At 56.3% G+C, this 17690-nt stretch overlaps 1 protein-coding gene across 2 annotated transcripts in view; it reads left to right on the plus strand.

The window, feature by feature from the left end:
- The window catches only part of WNT9A (Wnt family member 9A), a 29981-nt gene extending 14036 nt beyond the window's left edge, over nucleotides 1-15945 (plus strand). The window contains exons 1-4 of one of the 2 annotated variants that reach the window (XM_052643674.1): nucleotides 9517-9659; nucleotides 10625-10887; nucleotides 13084-13494; nucleotides 14103-15945. In XM_052643674.1, the coding sequence (XP_052499634.1) occupies nucleotides 9518-9659; nucleotides 10625-10887; nucleotides 13084-13494; nucleotides 14103-14258 (972 nt within the window). In that variant the 5' untranslated portion in view covers nucleotide 9517 and the 3' untranslated portion in view covers nucleotides 14259-15945. Of the gene's footprint in view, nucleotides 1-9402; nucleotides 9660-10624; nucleotides 10888-13083; nucleotides 13567-14102 lie in introns of those variants that run through there. The other variant, XM_052643673.1, reaches the window with a different exon arrangement.
- The last annotated feature ends 1745 nt before the right edge of the window (nucleotides 15946-17690 follow it).

The following is a 17690-nucleotide window of genomic DNA, read 5'->3' on the forward strand; positions in this document are numbered from 1 at the left end:
GGGCAGATGTTGGCATCAGCTGGACAGAGAGCTGGATGTGTGCAGCAAGTTGGGGAGCTCTTGGGGGATGTTTGGGGGATTGTTCATGATACTGGTGATAGGAGCTGGGAGTGCCCGTGCACAGGGCTATTGTCTGAGCTGCCTGAGAGCTGTTTTCCACAGCTATGCTGCTCCCTTCCACTGTATCTCTTTAAAATACTCGAGTGCTGTGAAGTGCCAGACCAACATTTGCATCTCGTTGTTTCTTCCTGGGAAGTAGGTCCGGCGTTGGAAGAGGCCAGTTGGATGGAGCAAGGACAGCCAGCCTTGGCTCAAGTCCTCCATGGGCCGCCCGGGCAGGCTTCTGTGCCCATCCACTCACCTGTCTCAGCCAGACCTCCACGGGGTGGGAGGGGCAGCTATGTCGAGCACAGTGGCAGGTGTACTGGTACGAACAGCAGGCTGTTGGGAGGAGCTGTGCTGTGCCGAGTGGCCTGGGCGCTTTCTGGGCTGGAGATAGGCTGCGTGGGCAGAGGCCTGCTGCTCCAGGCTGGGCTGCAGGGCTGAAAGCCTGTGGGGGGTGGGGGCTTCTCCAGGCCACTGGTTTGGACTTTGTCATTTTGAATAGGCCACTGTGCGTGGGACAGCATGTGAGTGGCTCACAGGCCATGGGGAGAAGGATGAGTCTCCTCTGCCCCGCGCCGTCTTTGTCTTGGGTTGTCCCAGGCACCCAGACGTGTGCACACAGGTCCTCTGCAGATTGAGGCCTGTACTGTGCGCTGGGTGTGCACAGCAGGTGGGCTGTAGCTCCTCTGAAGGCTGCTGAACCCTGGGGTGGATGGGTCCCATTTATTCAGCCTGTCTCCCGTCTTTGTGAATAACGATCAGCGCTTGCAGTGTTTCTGCACGACAGCATGGGCTTCCCTGGTAGCCCAGCAGGTAAAGGATCCCCTTGCCATGCAGGAGACGCTGGTTCGATTCCTGGGTCGGGAAGACCCCCTGGAGAAGGGATAGGCTACCCACTCCAGTATCCTTGGGCTTCCCAGATGGCTCAGACAGCAAAGAATCTGCCTGTAATGCGGGAGACCTGGGTTCGATCCCTGGGTTGGGAAGATCCGCTGGAGGAGGGCATGGCAACCCACTCCAGTATTCTTGCTTGGAGAATTCCATGGACAGAGGAGCCTGGCGGGCTACAGTCCATGGGGTCACAGAGCCGGACACGATTGAGTGACTGAGCAGCATTGCACTGGGTAACACGTGAGTGACAGATGCTTGTACGTTTCTTCTTGCTGATGTTAATTTTTTTTAGACTTGTACTTTTAAAGACTGCGGACCATTTTCAAAGTCCCTTATTGAATTTGTTGCAATATTGCTTCTGGTTTTTTGGCCACAAGGCGTACGGAGTCTTCGCTCCCTGATCAAGGATTGAACCCACAACCCCCTGCATTGGAAGGTGGTCTCTTAACCACTGGGCTACCAAGGAAGTCCCTGCTTGTGCATTTTAAGATAACATATTAATATATGGTGGCTGTATTTCTAGAAGGAGATTGGTGGTAAATTTTTGTAGGTGTGTCAGTCCAGAATTCCAGCCAAGGAGGAACACCTCTTTCCCTGTGTCCTTGACATTATCTTATCAGATACTGATTTGTACTTATCTGATGAATGAAAAATAACTGATCAATATAGTTTTCAGTTCAGTTCAGTTGCTCAGTCATGTCTGACTCTCTGTGACCCCATGAATCGCAGCCTGCCTCCCTGTCCATCACCAACCCTCGGAGTTCACTCAAACTCACGTCCATCGAGTTGGTGATGCCATCCAGCCATCTCATCCTCTGTCGACCCCTTCTCCTTCTGCCCCCAATCCCTCCCAGCATCAGTCTTTTCCAGTGAGTCAACTCTTTGTATGAGGTGGCCAAAGTACTGGAGTTTCAGCTTTAGCATCATTCCTTCCAAAGAACACCCAGGACTGATCTCCTTTAGAATGGACTGGTTGGATCTCCTTGCAGTCCAAGGGACTCTCAAGAGTCTTCTCCAACACCACAGTTCACAAGCATCAATTCTTTGGCGCTTAGCTTTCTTCACAGTCCAACTCTCACATCCATACATGACCACTGGAATAACCATAGCCTTGACTAGACGGACCTTAGTCGGCAAAGTAATGTCTCTGCTTTTTAATATGCTGTCTAGGTTGCTCATAACTTTCTTTCCAAGGAGTAAGTGTCTTTTAATTTCATGGCTGCAGTCACCATCTGCAGTGATTTTGGAGCCCCCCAAAATAAAGTCTGACACTGCTTCCACTGTTTCCCCATCTATTTCCCATGAAGTCACGGGACCAGATGCCATGATCTTCGTTTTCTGAATGTTGAGCCTTAAGCCAACTTTTTCACTCTCCTCTTTCACTTTCATCAAGAGGCTTTCTAGTTCCTCTTCACTTTCTGCCATAAGGGTGGTGTCATCTGCATATCTGAGGTTATTGATATTTCTCCCGGCAATCTTGATTCCAGCTTGTGCTTCTTCCAGTCCAGCATTTCTCATGATGTACTCTGCATAGAAGTTAAATAAGCAAGGTGACAATATACAGCCTTGACGTACTCCTTTTCCTATTTGGAACAAGTCTGTTGTTCCATGTCCAGTTCGAACTGTTACTTCCTAACCTACATACAGATTTCTCAAGAGGCTGGTCAGGTGGTCTGGTATTCCCATCTCTCTCAGAAGTTTCCACAGTTTATTGTGATCCACACAGTCAAAGGCTTTGACATAGTCAATAAAGAAGAAATAGATGTTTTTCTGGAACTCTCTTGCTTTTTCCATGATCCAGCGGATGTTGGCAATTTGACCCCTGGTTCCTCTGCCTTTTCTAAAGCCAGCTTGAACATCTGGAAGTTCAGAGTTCACGTATTGCTGAAGCCTGGCTTGGAGAATTTTGAGCATTACTTTACTAGCATGTGAGATGAGTGCAATTGTGTGGTAGTTTGAGCATTCTTTGGCATTGCCTTTCTTTGGAATTGGAATGAAAACTGACCTTTTCCAGTCCTGTGGCCACTGCTGACTTTTCCAAATTTGCTGGCATATTGGGTGCAGCACTTTCATAGCATCATCTTTCAGGATTTGAAATAGCTCAACTGGAATTCCATCACCTCCACTACCTTCGTTCGTAGTGATGCTTCCTAAGGCCCACTTGACTTCACATTCCAGGACGTCTGGCTCCAGGTGAGTGATCACACCATCGTGATTATCTTGGTTGTGAAGATCTTTTTTGTACAGTTCTTCTGTGTATTCTTGCCACCTCTTCTTAATATCTTCTGCTTCTGTTAGGTTCATACCATTTCTGTCCTTTATTGATCCCATCTTTGCATGAAATATTCCCTTGGTATCTCTAATTTTCTTGAAGAGATCTCTAGTTTTTCCCATTTTGTTGTTTTCCTCTGTTTCTTTGCATTGATCACTGAGGAAGGCTTTCTTATCCCTCTTTGCTGTTCTTTGGAACTCTGCATTCAGATGCTTATATCTTTCCTCTTCTCCTTTGCTTTTTGCTTCTCTTCTTTTCACAGCTATTTGTAAGGCCTCCCCAGACAGCCACTTTGCTTTTTTGCATCTCTTTTTCTTGGGGGTAGTCTTAATCCCTGTCTGCTGTACAATGTCATGAACCTCCATCCGTAGTTCATCAGGCACTCTGTCTATCAGATCTAGGCCCTTAAATCTATTTCTCAGTAGTACTGTATAATCATAATGGATTTTATTTAGGTCATACCTGAATGGTCTAGCAGATTTCCCTACTTTCTTCAATTTAAGTCTGAATTTGGCAATAAGGAGTTCATGATCTGAGCCACAGTCAGCTCCCGGTCTTGTTCTTGCTAACTGTATAGAGCTTCTCCATTTTTGGCTGCAAAGAATATAATCAGTCTGATTTTGGTGTTGACCATCTGGTGATGTCCATGTGTAGAGTCTTCTCTTGTGTTGTTGGAAGAGGATGTTTGCTATGACCAATGCTTTCTCTTGGCAAAACTCTATTAGCCTATGCCCTGCTTCATTCCGCATTCCAAGGCCTGTTACTCCAGGTGTATCTTGACTTCCTACTTTTGCATTCCAGTCTCCTATAATGAAAAGGACATCTTTTTTGAGTATTAGTTCTAAAAGGTCTTGTAGGTCTTCATAGAACTGTTCAACTTCAGCTTCTTCAGCATTACTGGTTGGGGCATAGGCTGGATTACTATGATATTGAATGGTTTGCCTTGGAAACGAACAGAGATCATTCTGTCATTTTTGAGATTGCATCCAAATACTGCATTTTGGACTCTTTTGTTGACCATGATGGCTACTCCATTTCTTCTAAGGGATTTCTGCCCACAGTAGTAGATATAATGGTCATCTGAGTTAAATTCACCCATTCCAGTCCATTTTGGAGAAGGCAATGGCACCCCACTCCAGTACTCTTGCTTGGAAAATCCCATGGACGGAGGAGCCTGCAGTCTGTGGGGTCGCTGAGTTGGACACGACTGAGCGACTTCACTTTCACTTTTCACTTTCATGCATTGGGGAAGGAAATGGCAACCCAATCCAGTGTTCTTGCCTGGAGAATCCCAGGGACAGGGGAGCCTGGTGGGCTGCCGTCTCTGGGGTCGCACAGAGTTGGACACGACTGAAGCAGCAGCAGCAGCAGCAGCCAGTCCATTTTAGTTCGCTGATTCCTAGAATGTCAACGTTCACTCTTGGCATCTCCTCTTTGACCACTTCCAATTTGCCTTGATTCATGGATGTAACATTCCAGGTTCCTATGCAATATTGCTCTTTACAGCATTGGTCCTTGCTTCTATCACCAGTCACATCCACAACTGGGTATCATTTTTGCTTTGGCTCCATCCCTTCATTCTTTCTGGAGTTATTTCTCCACTGATCTCCAGTAGCATATTGGGCACCTACCGACCTGGGGAGTTCCTCTTTCAGTATCCTATCCTTTTGCCTTTTCATACTGTTCATGGGATTCTCAAGGCAAGAACACTGAAGTGGTTTGCCATTCCCTTCTCCAGTGGCGCACATTCTGCCAGACCTCTCCACCATGGCCCACCTGTCTTGGGTGGCCCCACACGGCATGGCTTAGTTTCATTGAGTTAGACAAGGCTGTGGTCCATGTGATTAGATTAACTAGTTTTCTGTGATTATGGTTGCAGTGTGTCTGTCCTCTGATGCCCTCTTGCAATACCTACCGTCTTCCTTGGGTTTCTCTTACCTTAGATGTGGGTCAGGAGTTGTAAGAGACATGGGTTCTGTCCCTGAGTTGGGATGATCCCCTGGAGGAGGAAATGGCAATGCACTCCAGTATCCTTGCCTAGAGAATCCCATGGAAAGAGGGGCCTGGCGGGCTATAGTCCATAGGGTCGCAGAGTCAGACATGACGGAGCTACTGAGCACCTGTGGGTCATTTAAAATTACTTTTGGGGCAGTTTTTATGAATAATACATCTTACACCAATGAATTTTGTGACCACTAACATTGTGAAAACTAAGAAGTCTCCAATTAGCCCATTATGTTAAAAATCATCTATCAAGGTAGCTGTCAGCATAGCTTCCTCTGATTAAGTCACTGACCCATCAGAGAGCTGGGGGCTGGTGAGACTATAGGTCGTTCCTTGCCCTAAAACTAAAATATAGTTTTATTTTGTGTTTTTTCGAGTGAAATGCAAATGTTTTAAATAGCTAACTGTATTTCCTTCCCTTGAACTGTATGTCCATATCCTGTATTGACAGTTAATTCCTTAGGTATTGATCTAGAGGGAAAGATACAGCCGTGTCCACATATGTACACGCACACATGCACATACCCGCGTGCAAGCGAAGACATTTGGCCCTTGGCCTGGGATCTGAATGCAGCATTTCCCCTGACCTCTGTCTCTTGGTCTTTGGACTCGATGCTGCTTTTTTCTGTGCAGAGATTCTTGTATATTTCGTCAAATGTATTAAATTTTCAAGGCATTTTGGATTCTGAGTCGCTCTGATAAAGGCCTTCCTGATTCTAAGAATGCTTTATGAGCCTCTCATCTTTGCTCCAGCACTTCTGCGGGGTCCTCTTTGTGGTGGGGTTTCTGTCGCGCTCGGCCTGCCGCTTGTCCCTGGTGCCTTGTCCGCTGAGCCCAGCTCCCCTGATGGCCGCCCTATTGCCTGTACCTCACGCATTGTCCCCGCACCCCTCGTCCGGCACCTGCGTGAGGGCTTGTCCTCTGTTGCTGTGCTCCAGGCTGTAAGCTCACAGGCTGGCCACACCATGTCCACCCTGATTGTTAGGGGCCCTGGAGCCCTCATCGAGGAGGTGGGGACAGGCCGCCTTGGGATGAGGGGGCCGGGGGATGAAGCAGTGTTGCCCCCTTGGCCTCTAGCCTCGTGCCTACCATGGGAACTGGGCGGTGGCCCCTGGGCCTCCGGCCTCAGCCATGTGGCTGCATCACTGTCAGATGGACATTCCTGGACTTGGACATCCTTCTGCCCAGAACAGATGTAGACACCACCTGGCCTCAGGAAAGGGTCAGCTTGCCTGTGGCTGTGTTTACGGAGCTGCCTCTGATCCCCTGATGGGCATGCTGAGGTTAGATGGGAGTGGAGCTGCCTGTAGCTATGCAGGCTGGCGAGTCAGCTCCCCATGGGCAGTGTGAACCCAGGCTAGCACCGAGTGGGTGGGAGGCCCTGAGTTCCGTCCCTATGTGCAGAATTTGGACACAGGCGCTCCCACTGCCTCCTGGAGAACTGGAGAGGGTCTCCCTCTCCTCATCCACACCCACAGCTACCCTTCCCAACTCTGCCCTAGGTTCCCCCAGGATGGCTTTGGCAGTAGGGGTCCTCTTGGATGCCGAACGCTTTGGCACTGGTGGGAGCTCGGTTAATCTGGGAGAATCCAGCCTGGGGGATGTGCTGGTGGGAGGCTACAGTGCTTTAGCTGCGTGGCACGCAGTTCTGGGCACAGCTGTTAGCATTCCTGTCTGGGGACAAGTCTCCACCGTGTGAGCTGTCTTTGTGTGAGGAGTGGGGCTTTCCCGGCTTCCAGCCCCGGGTCCTCCGGCCCCTGCCTGCTCCCTGCCCTGGCGTGACAGCTGTCCTCAGGCAGGGGCCCGGGAGTCCACAAAGCCGTCCCCTGATGTCAGCTTCTGCCATACCCCCGTCTTTTTAGGCACGATGTCCTAACACTCGGTGAGGGGTGCAGGTGACCAGGGCCTGGCATGTGCCGCTATCCCTCCGATGCATTGTCCCAGCTCCAGGCTCGTGTGTCTTCTCCCTGACGGCCTCAATGCTTCTGCTTCCCACTGCTGCTGAGTGGCCCGCAGAGGGTCTGTCTGCATCTCAGGGGCCTTTGGAGCTTCTCTCCTAGCCAGCACCCACGCGGGCCTCCCACCGCATACCCAGGAGCCTCCTGATTCCGAGTGTTGCTTACGGAGAGGGGAGCAGGCTCTTCAGCACAGACTCGAGCTGGCAGGGCTGCTGCCCACCCACCCCCTGAGTCGCAGGGTTGGGAGCAGGTGCCACCTCTGCTCACTGGTGCAGCAGTTCTCAGCCCTGTGGGGAGCAGTGCCAAGGCCTGGGGTGGGTCGTCTCAGGGTACCCACCGCGGCCTCGCTCATGTGGCCCCTACGTGTGCAGAGGTGGGGGTAGCTGTCCTTCCTGCCACGCACCCCTCGACCTGACCCGTCTGCTCTGGCCCTCTGCTGGCTTCCTTGCCCAGCTGCTGCCTGGGCCTCAGCACCCTACTGTCCTGTTCTCAGGGAGCTGATGAGCGAGGCGAGACGGGCGACTCCTTCAGGGCCTGGGGTCCAGGGGTCTCTGAGCAGGGCCAGTTCTGCTTTGCACAGACCCCACCCTTACCCTAAGGGTACATGCAGCGATGCCCCTCTCCATGAGACAGTGCAGGGCCTGCTGAGGTGTGTGTGCAACTACCCCATGCGGCCTGAGTGCTGGTGTCTGCTCGAGGGTGGGGTCTTGGAGGCCCCGCCCACCGCCCTGCCCCTGCAGCTGGAGGCCCCGCCCACCGTCCTGCCCCTGCAGCTGGAGGCCCCGCCCACACCCTGGCCCCTGCAGAAAGCTGCAGCTCTCTTTGTCAGCCCAGGGCCAGTGTTTCCCTGAGGAGTTTTGGAAGGACAGCAGCAGTGGGGATGGGGCAAGGTGTGGGGCTTCAGTATCTGTGGACTCCTGCCAGCCCTGTTTCCTGGGTTTGGCTGGCGTGAGAGATGGGGGGTGGACTTGTTTCTATGATGCCCTAGTAGGGGGCGCTGAGCCCCATCCCCATCCAGGTGGGCACTTTTCCCTCCCAAGGGCTGAAGGTCTGGGTGGGGCTGGCTTGAACGTATCTGGATCTCAGATGTACAGTTGTCTGTCTGGGGACACTGAGGCCTGTGCTTCTGTGCACAGAGCAGGCAGAAGGCCAGGGCCAGTCAGTCCCTGGATAGAGCTGGTGGTAAGGAGTTAGGGCAGGAAGGTCAGACAGCAGAGACCGGCTCCAGCCTTGGCTCAGCCAGGAAGGGGGATGGAGGTGTCCCAAACCAGCAGCTACCTCCTGAGCGCTGCTAGGGTCCTGGGCTGGGAGCCTCCTGAGCGCTGCGAGGGTCCTGGGCTGGGGGCCTCCCGAGCACCGCTCGGGTCCTGGGCTGGGAGCCCCTTCTGGTGCACATGTTCCAAGAGACTCGGCTGAAACCATGGGGGCCACCTGCACAGCCTTCAGGGGGACAGAGAGGGAGGAGGGCCTCCTCAAGGGTCTGCAGGGCCAGGGGCGGCACCCCTGGCTGGAGGTGGCAGAGGCTGGAGGTGGCAGAGGCTGGAGGCCTGGAGCAAGCTATGAAGCGGACATGGGAGTGGGTGACGGAGGCTGTGGTAGATGTCCGTCTCACGCGGCCTGTGACTTCCGTGGCCCCTCCCTGCCTTGGCTGTCTGTGCCTCTGACTAGTGCCCCGTGCTGGGCAGCCCTCCCAGGTGTGTGTGTGAGTTTCTAGCCCTCTGTCCCTTCCCCTGCCATCAGACCTGGGCGGGAGGCGGGTGTTACTTTCTGACAAGAGTTGCTGGGGAGGGGTCAGCAGCCACGTGGCTACCTGGGGTCTGCTCCTGGGGCAGCCTGAGAGAACCAGCGCACACAGGTGGCTAGGCAGGGGTCCCTAAGTCATTGGCAGGGCAGGGCATGAGAGATACAGGGGCAAGCGGATGCAGAGACGCTGCCTGGTGGGCTGGGGTCCCCCGGGCTCGTGCCCCCTGCCCTGCTGGTTCTCTGTGGACTGCCTGTCCCTGGGCTTGCTGCCCTTCTTGCCCTCTAGGGGGGCCCACTGGGGCTCCTGTCCTGCTCCCACCGTGCTTCCCAGCCATCACGTTCTGCTGCTGCCCCAGCGTCTGCAGCAGCTCACCCAGTGCCGACTTCCTACCTCTGGAGCAGGGCTCATTTTGGCCTCTGTGTGCCCAGGCTGACGGGCAGTGAGCCCCTGACCATCCTCCCGCTGACCCTGGAGCCGGAAGCGGTTGCCCAGGCCCACTACAAGGCCTGTGACCGGCTGAAGCTGGAGCGCAAGCAGCGGCGCATGTGCCGCCGGGACCCCGGTGTGGCCGAGACGCTGGTGGAGGCGGTCAGCATGAGTGCCCTCGAGTGCCAGTACCAGTTCCGCTTTGAGCGCTGGAACTGCACCCTGGAGGGCCGCTACCGGGCTAGCCTCCTCAAGCGAGGTGAGTGTGCCGGGACCCTGGGTGGGAGCCAGGAGGCGGGACCTCCAGCCCACATCAGCGGAGTTCCAGGTGGCTGGGCGGTGGGTGGGACTTGAACCCGCAGCTCCCCCACCCTCCTCCTGCCCTCTCCCCCATGCCTGGTCCCCCTCACACCTGCATGGAACAGTTGCTGGTGGCACAAGGTGCGTCTGGACAGGTGTGACAGGGCTCAGGGCAGCTCTGACGGCTCTTGCCACATGGCGGGGGCTGAGGCCCAGTGCCTGCACGCAGGGCAGGGGTCTAGCTGGTGCCCTAGTAGATGTCCGTCTCACGCAGCCTGTGACTTCCGTGGCCCCTCCCTGCCTTGGGTGTCTGTGCCTCTGGCCAGTGCCCCGTGTTGGGCAGCCCTCCCAGGTGTGAATTTCTAGCCCTCTGTCTCTTCCCCTGCCATCAGACCTGGGCGGGAGACTGGTGCCAGCTGGGGTGTTACTTTCTGACAAGAGTTGCTGGGGAGGGGTCAGCAGCCACGTGGGTGCCTGGGGTCTGTTCTTAGCATAGAGTTCCTCTTTCGTGTTTCCTTCCAGATGAGGGTGCCAAGGGGGAACTCTCATCTGAATCTCTCAACAGCTTTGTTTAAAAACCAGGGACCTGAGGCGCAGGGCATGGCAAGGCTTATCGAGGCCCCTGGCCAGTCTAGTAGGTTCGAGACCCAGCGGGATGGGGTCTCTGAGTGCTGGGCACTGCTGTGGCTGCACTTCGCTCTGGGTTCTCTGCCCCTGAGCAGTCCTGTGTCTGGGGCATGAGAGGGCACCTCCTAACCCCAGGAGCACGTCTGCCCAGGTTCCCTGTGGACCACGCCATGGAGGATCCTTCCCACAGACCCTGCTCTATGTGGAATGTGTGTGTTGGGAGACCGTGGTTTGGCTGCACCCGAGTGAGATGGGGGCCCCTCTGGCCCACTGACCCACCCCTGCCCTCACCCCCAGGCTTCAAGGAGACAGCCTTCCTTTACGCCATCTCCTCCGCTGGCCTGACGCACGCGCTGGCCAAGGCTTGCAGCGCAGGCCGCATGGAACGCTGCACTTGCGATGAGGCGCCTGACTTGGAGAACCGGGAGGCCTGGCAGTGGGGCGGCTGCGGAGACAACCTCAAGTACAGCAGCAAGTTCGTCAAGGAGTTCCTGGGCCGGCGGTCTAGCAAGGATCTGCGAGCCCGCGTGGACTTCCACAACAACCTCGTGGGTGTGAAGGCAAGCCGGGCGGGGCCCGGGGGCGGGAAAGGGTGCAGGGTCGAGGGGCACGGGACAGGGCATCGGATGGTGTGGGTGCAGTTAGCATGGGCTGGGGCACAGAGTGGGGAAGTGCAGGGGGTGGGCAGGGTGCATGTGTGTTTAAGGGGCGGGGGCAGGGGCTGAGGGGAGGGGCACCGGTCCGGGAGAGGGCTGGGGGTCCGAGAGGAGGGGAAGGTGGCTGCCGTGGCGTGTCTGTCCCAGCCACTGGGGACAGCCAGGCCTTCAGCCCTTCTGTTTATCAGGCTCATTACTTACCCAATGGGCAGGGTACTAGTTGTCATGGGGAGCTCTGTGGAGGGGTGCCCCATGGTCTTGCATGGTTGGGTAGAGCCAGAAGTCCTACTTGCTGCTGGCTGGGGAGCAGGGAGGGGTGTCCTGGGTGGTCAAGGCTGCAAGGAGGGTCTCGTCTACTGGGCACCATATAGCCAGGTGGAGAATGGACTAGACCCTACCTGTTGGGGCTGAGGGGTGGGTGGTCCTGTCACCAGGGACCTAGGTGAATGGCAGGTGGGTCAGCGTGTGGTTCCGGGGCTCTGGGGGAATGCTCGGGGTGTGGCTGGCCCAAGCTGGGGGGGCTGCTTCTGCCTCAGGGGCCCTGTCTGTAGCCAGGACTCTGTTCTGAGGAAGCTTGAGACAGAAGACTCGAGCTGGAAAGGACTGCTGCAGCTCTCTTGCTGCAGGCAGCCCCTCTCTACCCCAACCCGCCCCCCGGCAGCCCCTCAGCTCCACACCCTGGAGGAGGCATCGGGCCCCACCACCTCCACTGTGCACAGAGCACCCCACCCTCTTAGCCCCTGCACAGCCTGGACAATCGAATGCCTCCCACGGCTCGGCCTGAGCTGTGGGGCCGTCAGGGGCGGGAGTGGGATCAGCGTGCTTGTGGGGCAGCCCTTGGGATTTGGAGTCCCAGCCTGGGGGGCTGGAGGGGGTGATGAGGTAATTAATACCAGCCCCATTCTGAGCCCCTCTTTATTGAGAAGCCAGGGTTCTGAGGTATGGGCTTATTAAAGAATCAATTTCCCCCTTTGCCACAGGAGCTCTGCCTGTCCTTCCACCCTCCGGGGAGGGGTGCAGGCTGATTAAATCCCCCAGGGGAGGTCCTTTCTTTTTCTCTGCACTCGCCCTTTTGTAAGCTATTAATGAAAAGTCAGAATATGAAAGTGCTCCATTAGCTCCACTGGTCCTGGGTAAGCCACATTTTAATTAAATTTGTCCGGGTTTCTCAGCAAAGTATCATTAAATGTGACTCTTCTGTTGCCTGGCTGGAGGGCAGCTATGTTTCTTAATCCCCCTTGAGTTGGCTCTCCCTGGGGGCTGTGTGGGAGCTTGGGCCTGGCTTGGGGCCCTCTGGGAGAGGAACCTCCCCTTTCCTTGCCATTCCTCTTCCCCACGTCCCTCCTGGGACCACAGTGTGGGAAGTCAGGCAGGAGGCCCTGTGGGACAGCTGGCCTGACGCCATGGCTTTGCACGTGGGACCCAAGTCCTGCGAGGGGAAGGGCCAGCCTGAGCCTTCAGCAGCCTCCCAGATGCAGAGCAGAAGGTTGGTGCTGGGCCATGCCCGCCCCTGCCTGTGTGTGGGGGTGGGCGCAGCCCTCTCCCGCCTGCTCCTCGCTGGAGGCTTCCTCCCTCTTTCCAAGTCGCCCTTGGCAGGGTGGCAGCTGGTTCCTGCACGTGCAGTAGCATCTGGTCCCTGTGCCCAGGCAGAGACACGGTCAACTCAGAACGTACACTCTGGTGACCAGTTCTGTCCACTAGGCACGCTGACTTGCTTGTCCTTAAATCTTCGAGGTACAGACTGCTGAGAACAGACTGTGTGGTCCTGGGGGCCACTGACAGTAGGGCTCGTGGGGAGGTGTGCCCTGCCCTGGCAGGGGACATCCTAGGATGTGGAGATGGGAAGGGGGTGCCCTGGTGCTGCGGGAGGCAGATTCAGGGTGCTGTGGTGGCCTCTCTGAAGTGGTGATGCTGGCCGTGGAATTTCTGTCCTGGGTGATCCATGGCTGTGTGTGGGAGCCAGGAGGGCTGGGTGATAAACAGTGGGGAGCCGTTTGGCCATGAGGCCTGGCAGTGCCAGCCCCTCTGAGAGTTGTCTTGGGGGCTGGCCTCCAGTCTGCTCAGGGTGGCCCTCGTGCCCACCGCCCTCTCTCTCGCCAGGTGATCAAGGCCGGGGTGGAGACCACGTGTAAGTGCCACGGCGTGTCCGGCTCCTGCACCGTGCGGACGTGCTGGCGGCAGCTGGCGCCTTTCCACGAGGTGGGCAAGCGCCTGAAGCACAAATATGAAACAGCCCTCAAGGTGGGCAGCACCACCAACGAGGCCACCGGCGAGGCCGGCGCCATCTCGCCCCCGCGGGGCCGGGCCGCTGGGGCAGGTGGCGGCGATCCCCTACCCCGCACGCCGGAGCTGGTGCACCTGGACGACTCCCCCAGCTTCTGTGTGGCTGGCCGCTTCTCCCCAGGCACCGCCGGCCGCAGGTGCCACCGTGAGAAGAACTGCGAGAGCATCTGCTGCGGGCGCGGCCACAACACGCAGAGTCGGGTGGTGACCCGGCCCTGCCAGTGCCAGGTGCGCTGGTGCTGCTACGTGGAGTGCAGGCAGTGCACCCAGCGGGAGGAGGTCTACACCTGCAAGGGCTGAGCCCCCGCGCCTGGCCGGGCTGCTGCGGGGGTGCAGGCAGCGTGCTGCATGAGGGCTGTAGCGCTGCAGGGGCTGGGTCCCTGGCCTGGGCGCCCCCAGCACGCTTGGTGAGAAGGCGGGGGCAGAGGCCTGGGGCGGGCTGAGCGGGCCGTCTCCAGCCCTTTGTCTCCTCCTTTCGAGGCCCAGTCCGACCTCTGCGTCCTCCCTGCTTGTCCCTCCCCGTGACCTGAGAGCTTTGCACGGATGCTTTCCAAGTTCCGTCCCCCCAAGTCACCAGCCGCCTGTCGTGCGCTGGGTGCCTTCTGGGGAGCAGTGGGCACACCTTCGTGACCACACGGGCTCTGTGTGGGCTGACCTGCACCAGCACTGGCTTAGAGTCAAACCACTAGGAGCGAGAGCAGATGCCTGGCCGCCCGCTTGTGGGGGTAGACTGCTGGCCCCTCTGACATCGAGTACTTCTCTTTGGAGTAGTATCAGTGACTTTTAAGTTATTTTTATTTAACTAATATATAATATTATTTTCTCCGTCCCTGCAGCCTCCCAGGCTGTGGCTCTTCCCTGTCTCAATAGAGCCTGGTCTGGAGGAGCCCCTTCCTCCCTCCCTTCCGAACCCCCTCCTGACCTGTTTGCCTGATCTGCTTTGTCGTTTGAAACCACTAAATCAAGAGAGACATTGCTGTTGTTGTTTTTAAAGGAGTAAAGCAAGCTGTGTCTGGCCACCACCCTCAGGGTTTCTGAAGCCAGGTCTCATGGTCCAGGTTGGCTACCCACAGCGAGGCTGACCAGGGAGGTGGACGGGCCCTCCTCTGCACCCCGAGGGCACATGGATCCACACTGGCGGCTCAATGCAGATTCTGGGACTGGGGGTGGCAGAGGGCAGCCTCTTCTCCCCTAGAGTTGGGCCTGGGCAGAGGGGCAGGGCCTGCCTCTTAGCGGTTCATTTCATGAGGAAGGCACAGCTTGTTCTCTGTCACTGTAGGGGAGGCAGGGTGGGGGCAGACACGGGTGGAGAGAGTTTGAAGATAGGATTTGGCAAGTGGAAAGTGTTCTCCTTGGTCGTGCTGTCGATTTTGCAGAGAAGGGAAAAGTATGGCCATCACTGCCCTGATTTGGTTGAGGGTGTGTGCACACATGTGTGCATGCATGCGTGAGCGTGTGGTGTGTGTACATGGGCATGCTGTGTGAATGCATGAGTGTCCACCTGTGAGTATGTGGTGTGTGTAAGTGCAGGTGCATGCTTGTGTGTGCGCACACACGTTTCCATGTGTGTATCCATGCATGAGAATGAGCGCAGATCTGCATGGGTGTGCATGTATGTACATGGGTGCACGTGTGTGTGTGACCATGTGCATATGTCTGTGCACGTGGGGTATATGTGCTTGTGTGTGCATGTGTGTGGTGGTGTGCGTACGTGTGCACACTGTTGGTGTGGTCAGTGGTTGGCTCGGGTGCCGTTGCCTAGGTGTGGAGCTCTCCTGCCCATGTTGGTAGGGCCTCCAGCCCTGGGCCCATCCTGCTCAGCTCTGTGACTATGCTCGGAGGGTGTGCACTGGGGTTTGGGCAGGTGCAGAGCTGGGGCAGGCAGTGTGGACGCGGGAACTACTGAGTGAAGGGATTCCTCGGAGTCCAGGGGGCTTCAGGAAGCCTGGAGACTGTGTTTGTAAAAGAAAACCTATTTATGTGGATGTGGGTCTCTTTGTCCCTGTTCCATAGTGTAAATAGCAGAGTTTATTCTCCTGTGGTTCAGAGGACACCCCCGTGAAGAACTGCATGCTCAGAGTGGCGCAGCCAAGGCATGCTCCCTGGGAGGGAGCCAGGGTGGGCTCTGGCAGTGGGTGGCGTGGGGCTGCCGCTTGGTCTCCTCCACGCTTGGCTGGAGGGCGGGGAGAGGCGGGGGCGTGCCCCGGTTGTCCCCAAGCATCCCCACCTGCTGGGGCCTGGAGCAGGCAGAGCTGGCCATGTTTCTATGACAAGACTGTAGCTCGGTCACTACTGGGTTGGAAGGGCAGCAAGTCAGAGGAAGGATTTTTTTTTTTTTTAAGTCAAATACCACATTTAGCTCTATGTCATAAATATTAAGAAAAGTATTTTTTTAAACAAAGCAGATTGAAAACGTCTGCTGGCTGGTTTGTTTATACATAAATATATATCAGAATGTCTTGCTAAGCGAGGAAGCACTCCTGCAGATGGAGCCTCTTATTAACATGCTTTTTGTCTGTACAGCAGAGAATCTCTCAAAGAAAACACGTCTGTGGCGGGGTCCAGACCCCCCAGCCCCGGGGCCGCAGGGGCAGAGCCATGCTGAGGGGCCAGGCGGGTCCCGGCCACCTGCTCTCTGCTCAGCGTGCACAGACGCAGCTCTGAGCTTGACCAGGCCAGGTGGAGGCGGGCGGGAGGAGAGGGGCATTCACACACGAGAGAAGTCTTGTGTGGGCCTATCGATTTCTCTACCTCATCTGTATAGTGAGTAGGTGTGTACCCGAGTGACTTGGAGAATGTATTTATTTAATGGCCTTGTGTAACAGAACAGAAACAAATGGAAACACTAAATAAATGTATTTTTAAATTATAACCTCATCTCCGTGGCTGCCCTCAGAGGGGTTGCAGGGGTTCTGGGGAGGCGGGCCTGGAGGAGGAGCAGGGCCCAGGGAGGTGAGAGGGTTTATGGAGTAGAGGGGTCTCTCACAGACCAAGTCCAGCCCAGCCCTGCCCAAAGGTGGGAGGGGGTGGCAGCTCCCGGTTCGCATCCAGAAAGGCAGGCGCCCTCACGTGCAGAGAGCGCATCCCAGGTCCCCGGTCACTGAGCGGCCCCACAGATCCCTTCCTAGGCTGGTCCTGGAGGACCAGGTGCCCAGCCCCGTCTGGCTCAGCCTCTGTCCCTGCACTCCCTCAAACAGCGCTCTCACTAACAAAGTGCCACACAGAGAGGGACTCTCCCACTCTTTGCCCTGGAGAAGGAGTGTGGGGACAGCTGGGGCGCTTTGCTCCCTGTATTAGTCAAGGGGCCGTCATGACAAATGGCCACAGGCGAGGTGAGGGCTTACAGCAGTAGGGATCTGTTCTCTCCCAGCTCTGGAGGCCAGAAGTCTGAGATCAAGATGTGTGATCCTTCCTGCCTCTTCCAGCGGCTGGTGCTCCCGGCATTCCTGGACTTGTGGCTACGTCGTTCCTGTCTGCTTCCATCTTCCTGTGGCCATCTTCATGTCTTTGTCTCATATGAGGACACCTGTCATGGGACATAGGGCATGTCTAGACAGTCCAGGATGCTCTGATCTTGAAATCAAAGGGGCTTCCCAGCTGGTGCTCATGGGGAAGAACTTGCCTGCCAGTGCAGGAGGGAGACTCAGGTTTGATCCCTGTGTCTGGAAGATGCCCTGGAAGAGGGCATGGCAACCCACTCCAGTATTCTTGCCTGGAGAATCCCCATGGACAGAGGGTCCTGGTGGGCTACAATCCATGGGATTGCAAAGAGTTGGTTATGACTGAAGCGACTTAGCACACACACACATGGGTAACTAAGTATATCTGCAAAGACCCTTTCCCAAACAAAATCATATCCTGAATTTCCTAGGAGGAAAAGGAGGGTGTTGGAATGGAGCAAGGGTGGGGCCAGGCGCTGTGGCGGGCAGGACAGAGCACACCTCCTCCTCTTGCCTCGTTAGGAAGGGCGTTCTCTTTCTTGGGTAGTTCTTCCCTCATCACCTCAAGGCTTGTGCCCTCCAGGGGGCAGTGAGCCAAGGCCCCGAGGCTGCCGGCAGCGCGGCGCACCTTGCCGCGCCTGCATTCGGCTCCCGCCTTGGCTGCCGTCTCTCTACCCCAGGTGTGACCCCCTCCAATGTGTGGGGCCCTTGGCCAGCTGGAAGGCGCCTCTGCTTCCTCTCAGGGAACCTGCCGAACACCCAGGTTTCCCTCCGCCCCCCGCTCCCGAAGCCTGCAACCTCTTCCAGAAGCAGTTTCCTTGTGCTTCAGCCTAGCACTGAGTAACAGCACTGAAATAACCTGTCCATCTGTCTGTCCATCTGCTCTGAGTCTGGGGTCCTCTGGGTCCAACACAACCCCCTCCCACTGCGTTTGTCTCCAGTCCCTAGCCCTTCTACCCTCCCCACTGGCCTCTGTCTTCCCAC

This window comes from Budorcas taxicolor, chromosome 7, assembly GCF_023091745.1.
Source record: "Budorcas taxicolor isolate Tak-1 chromosome 7, Takin1.1, whole genome shotgun sequence".
NCBI lineage: Eukaryota > Metazoa > Chordata > Mammalia > Artiodactyla > Bovidae > Budorcas > Budorcas taxicolor.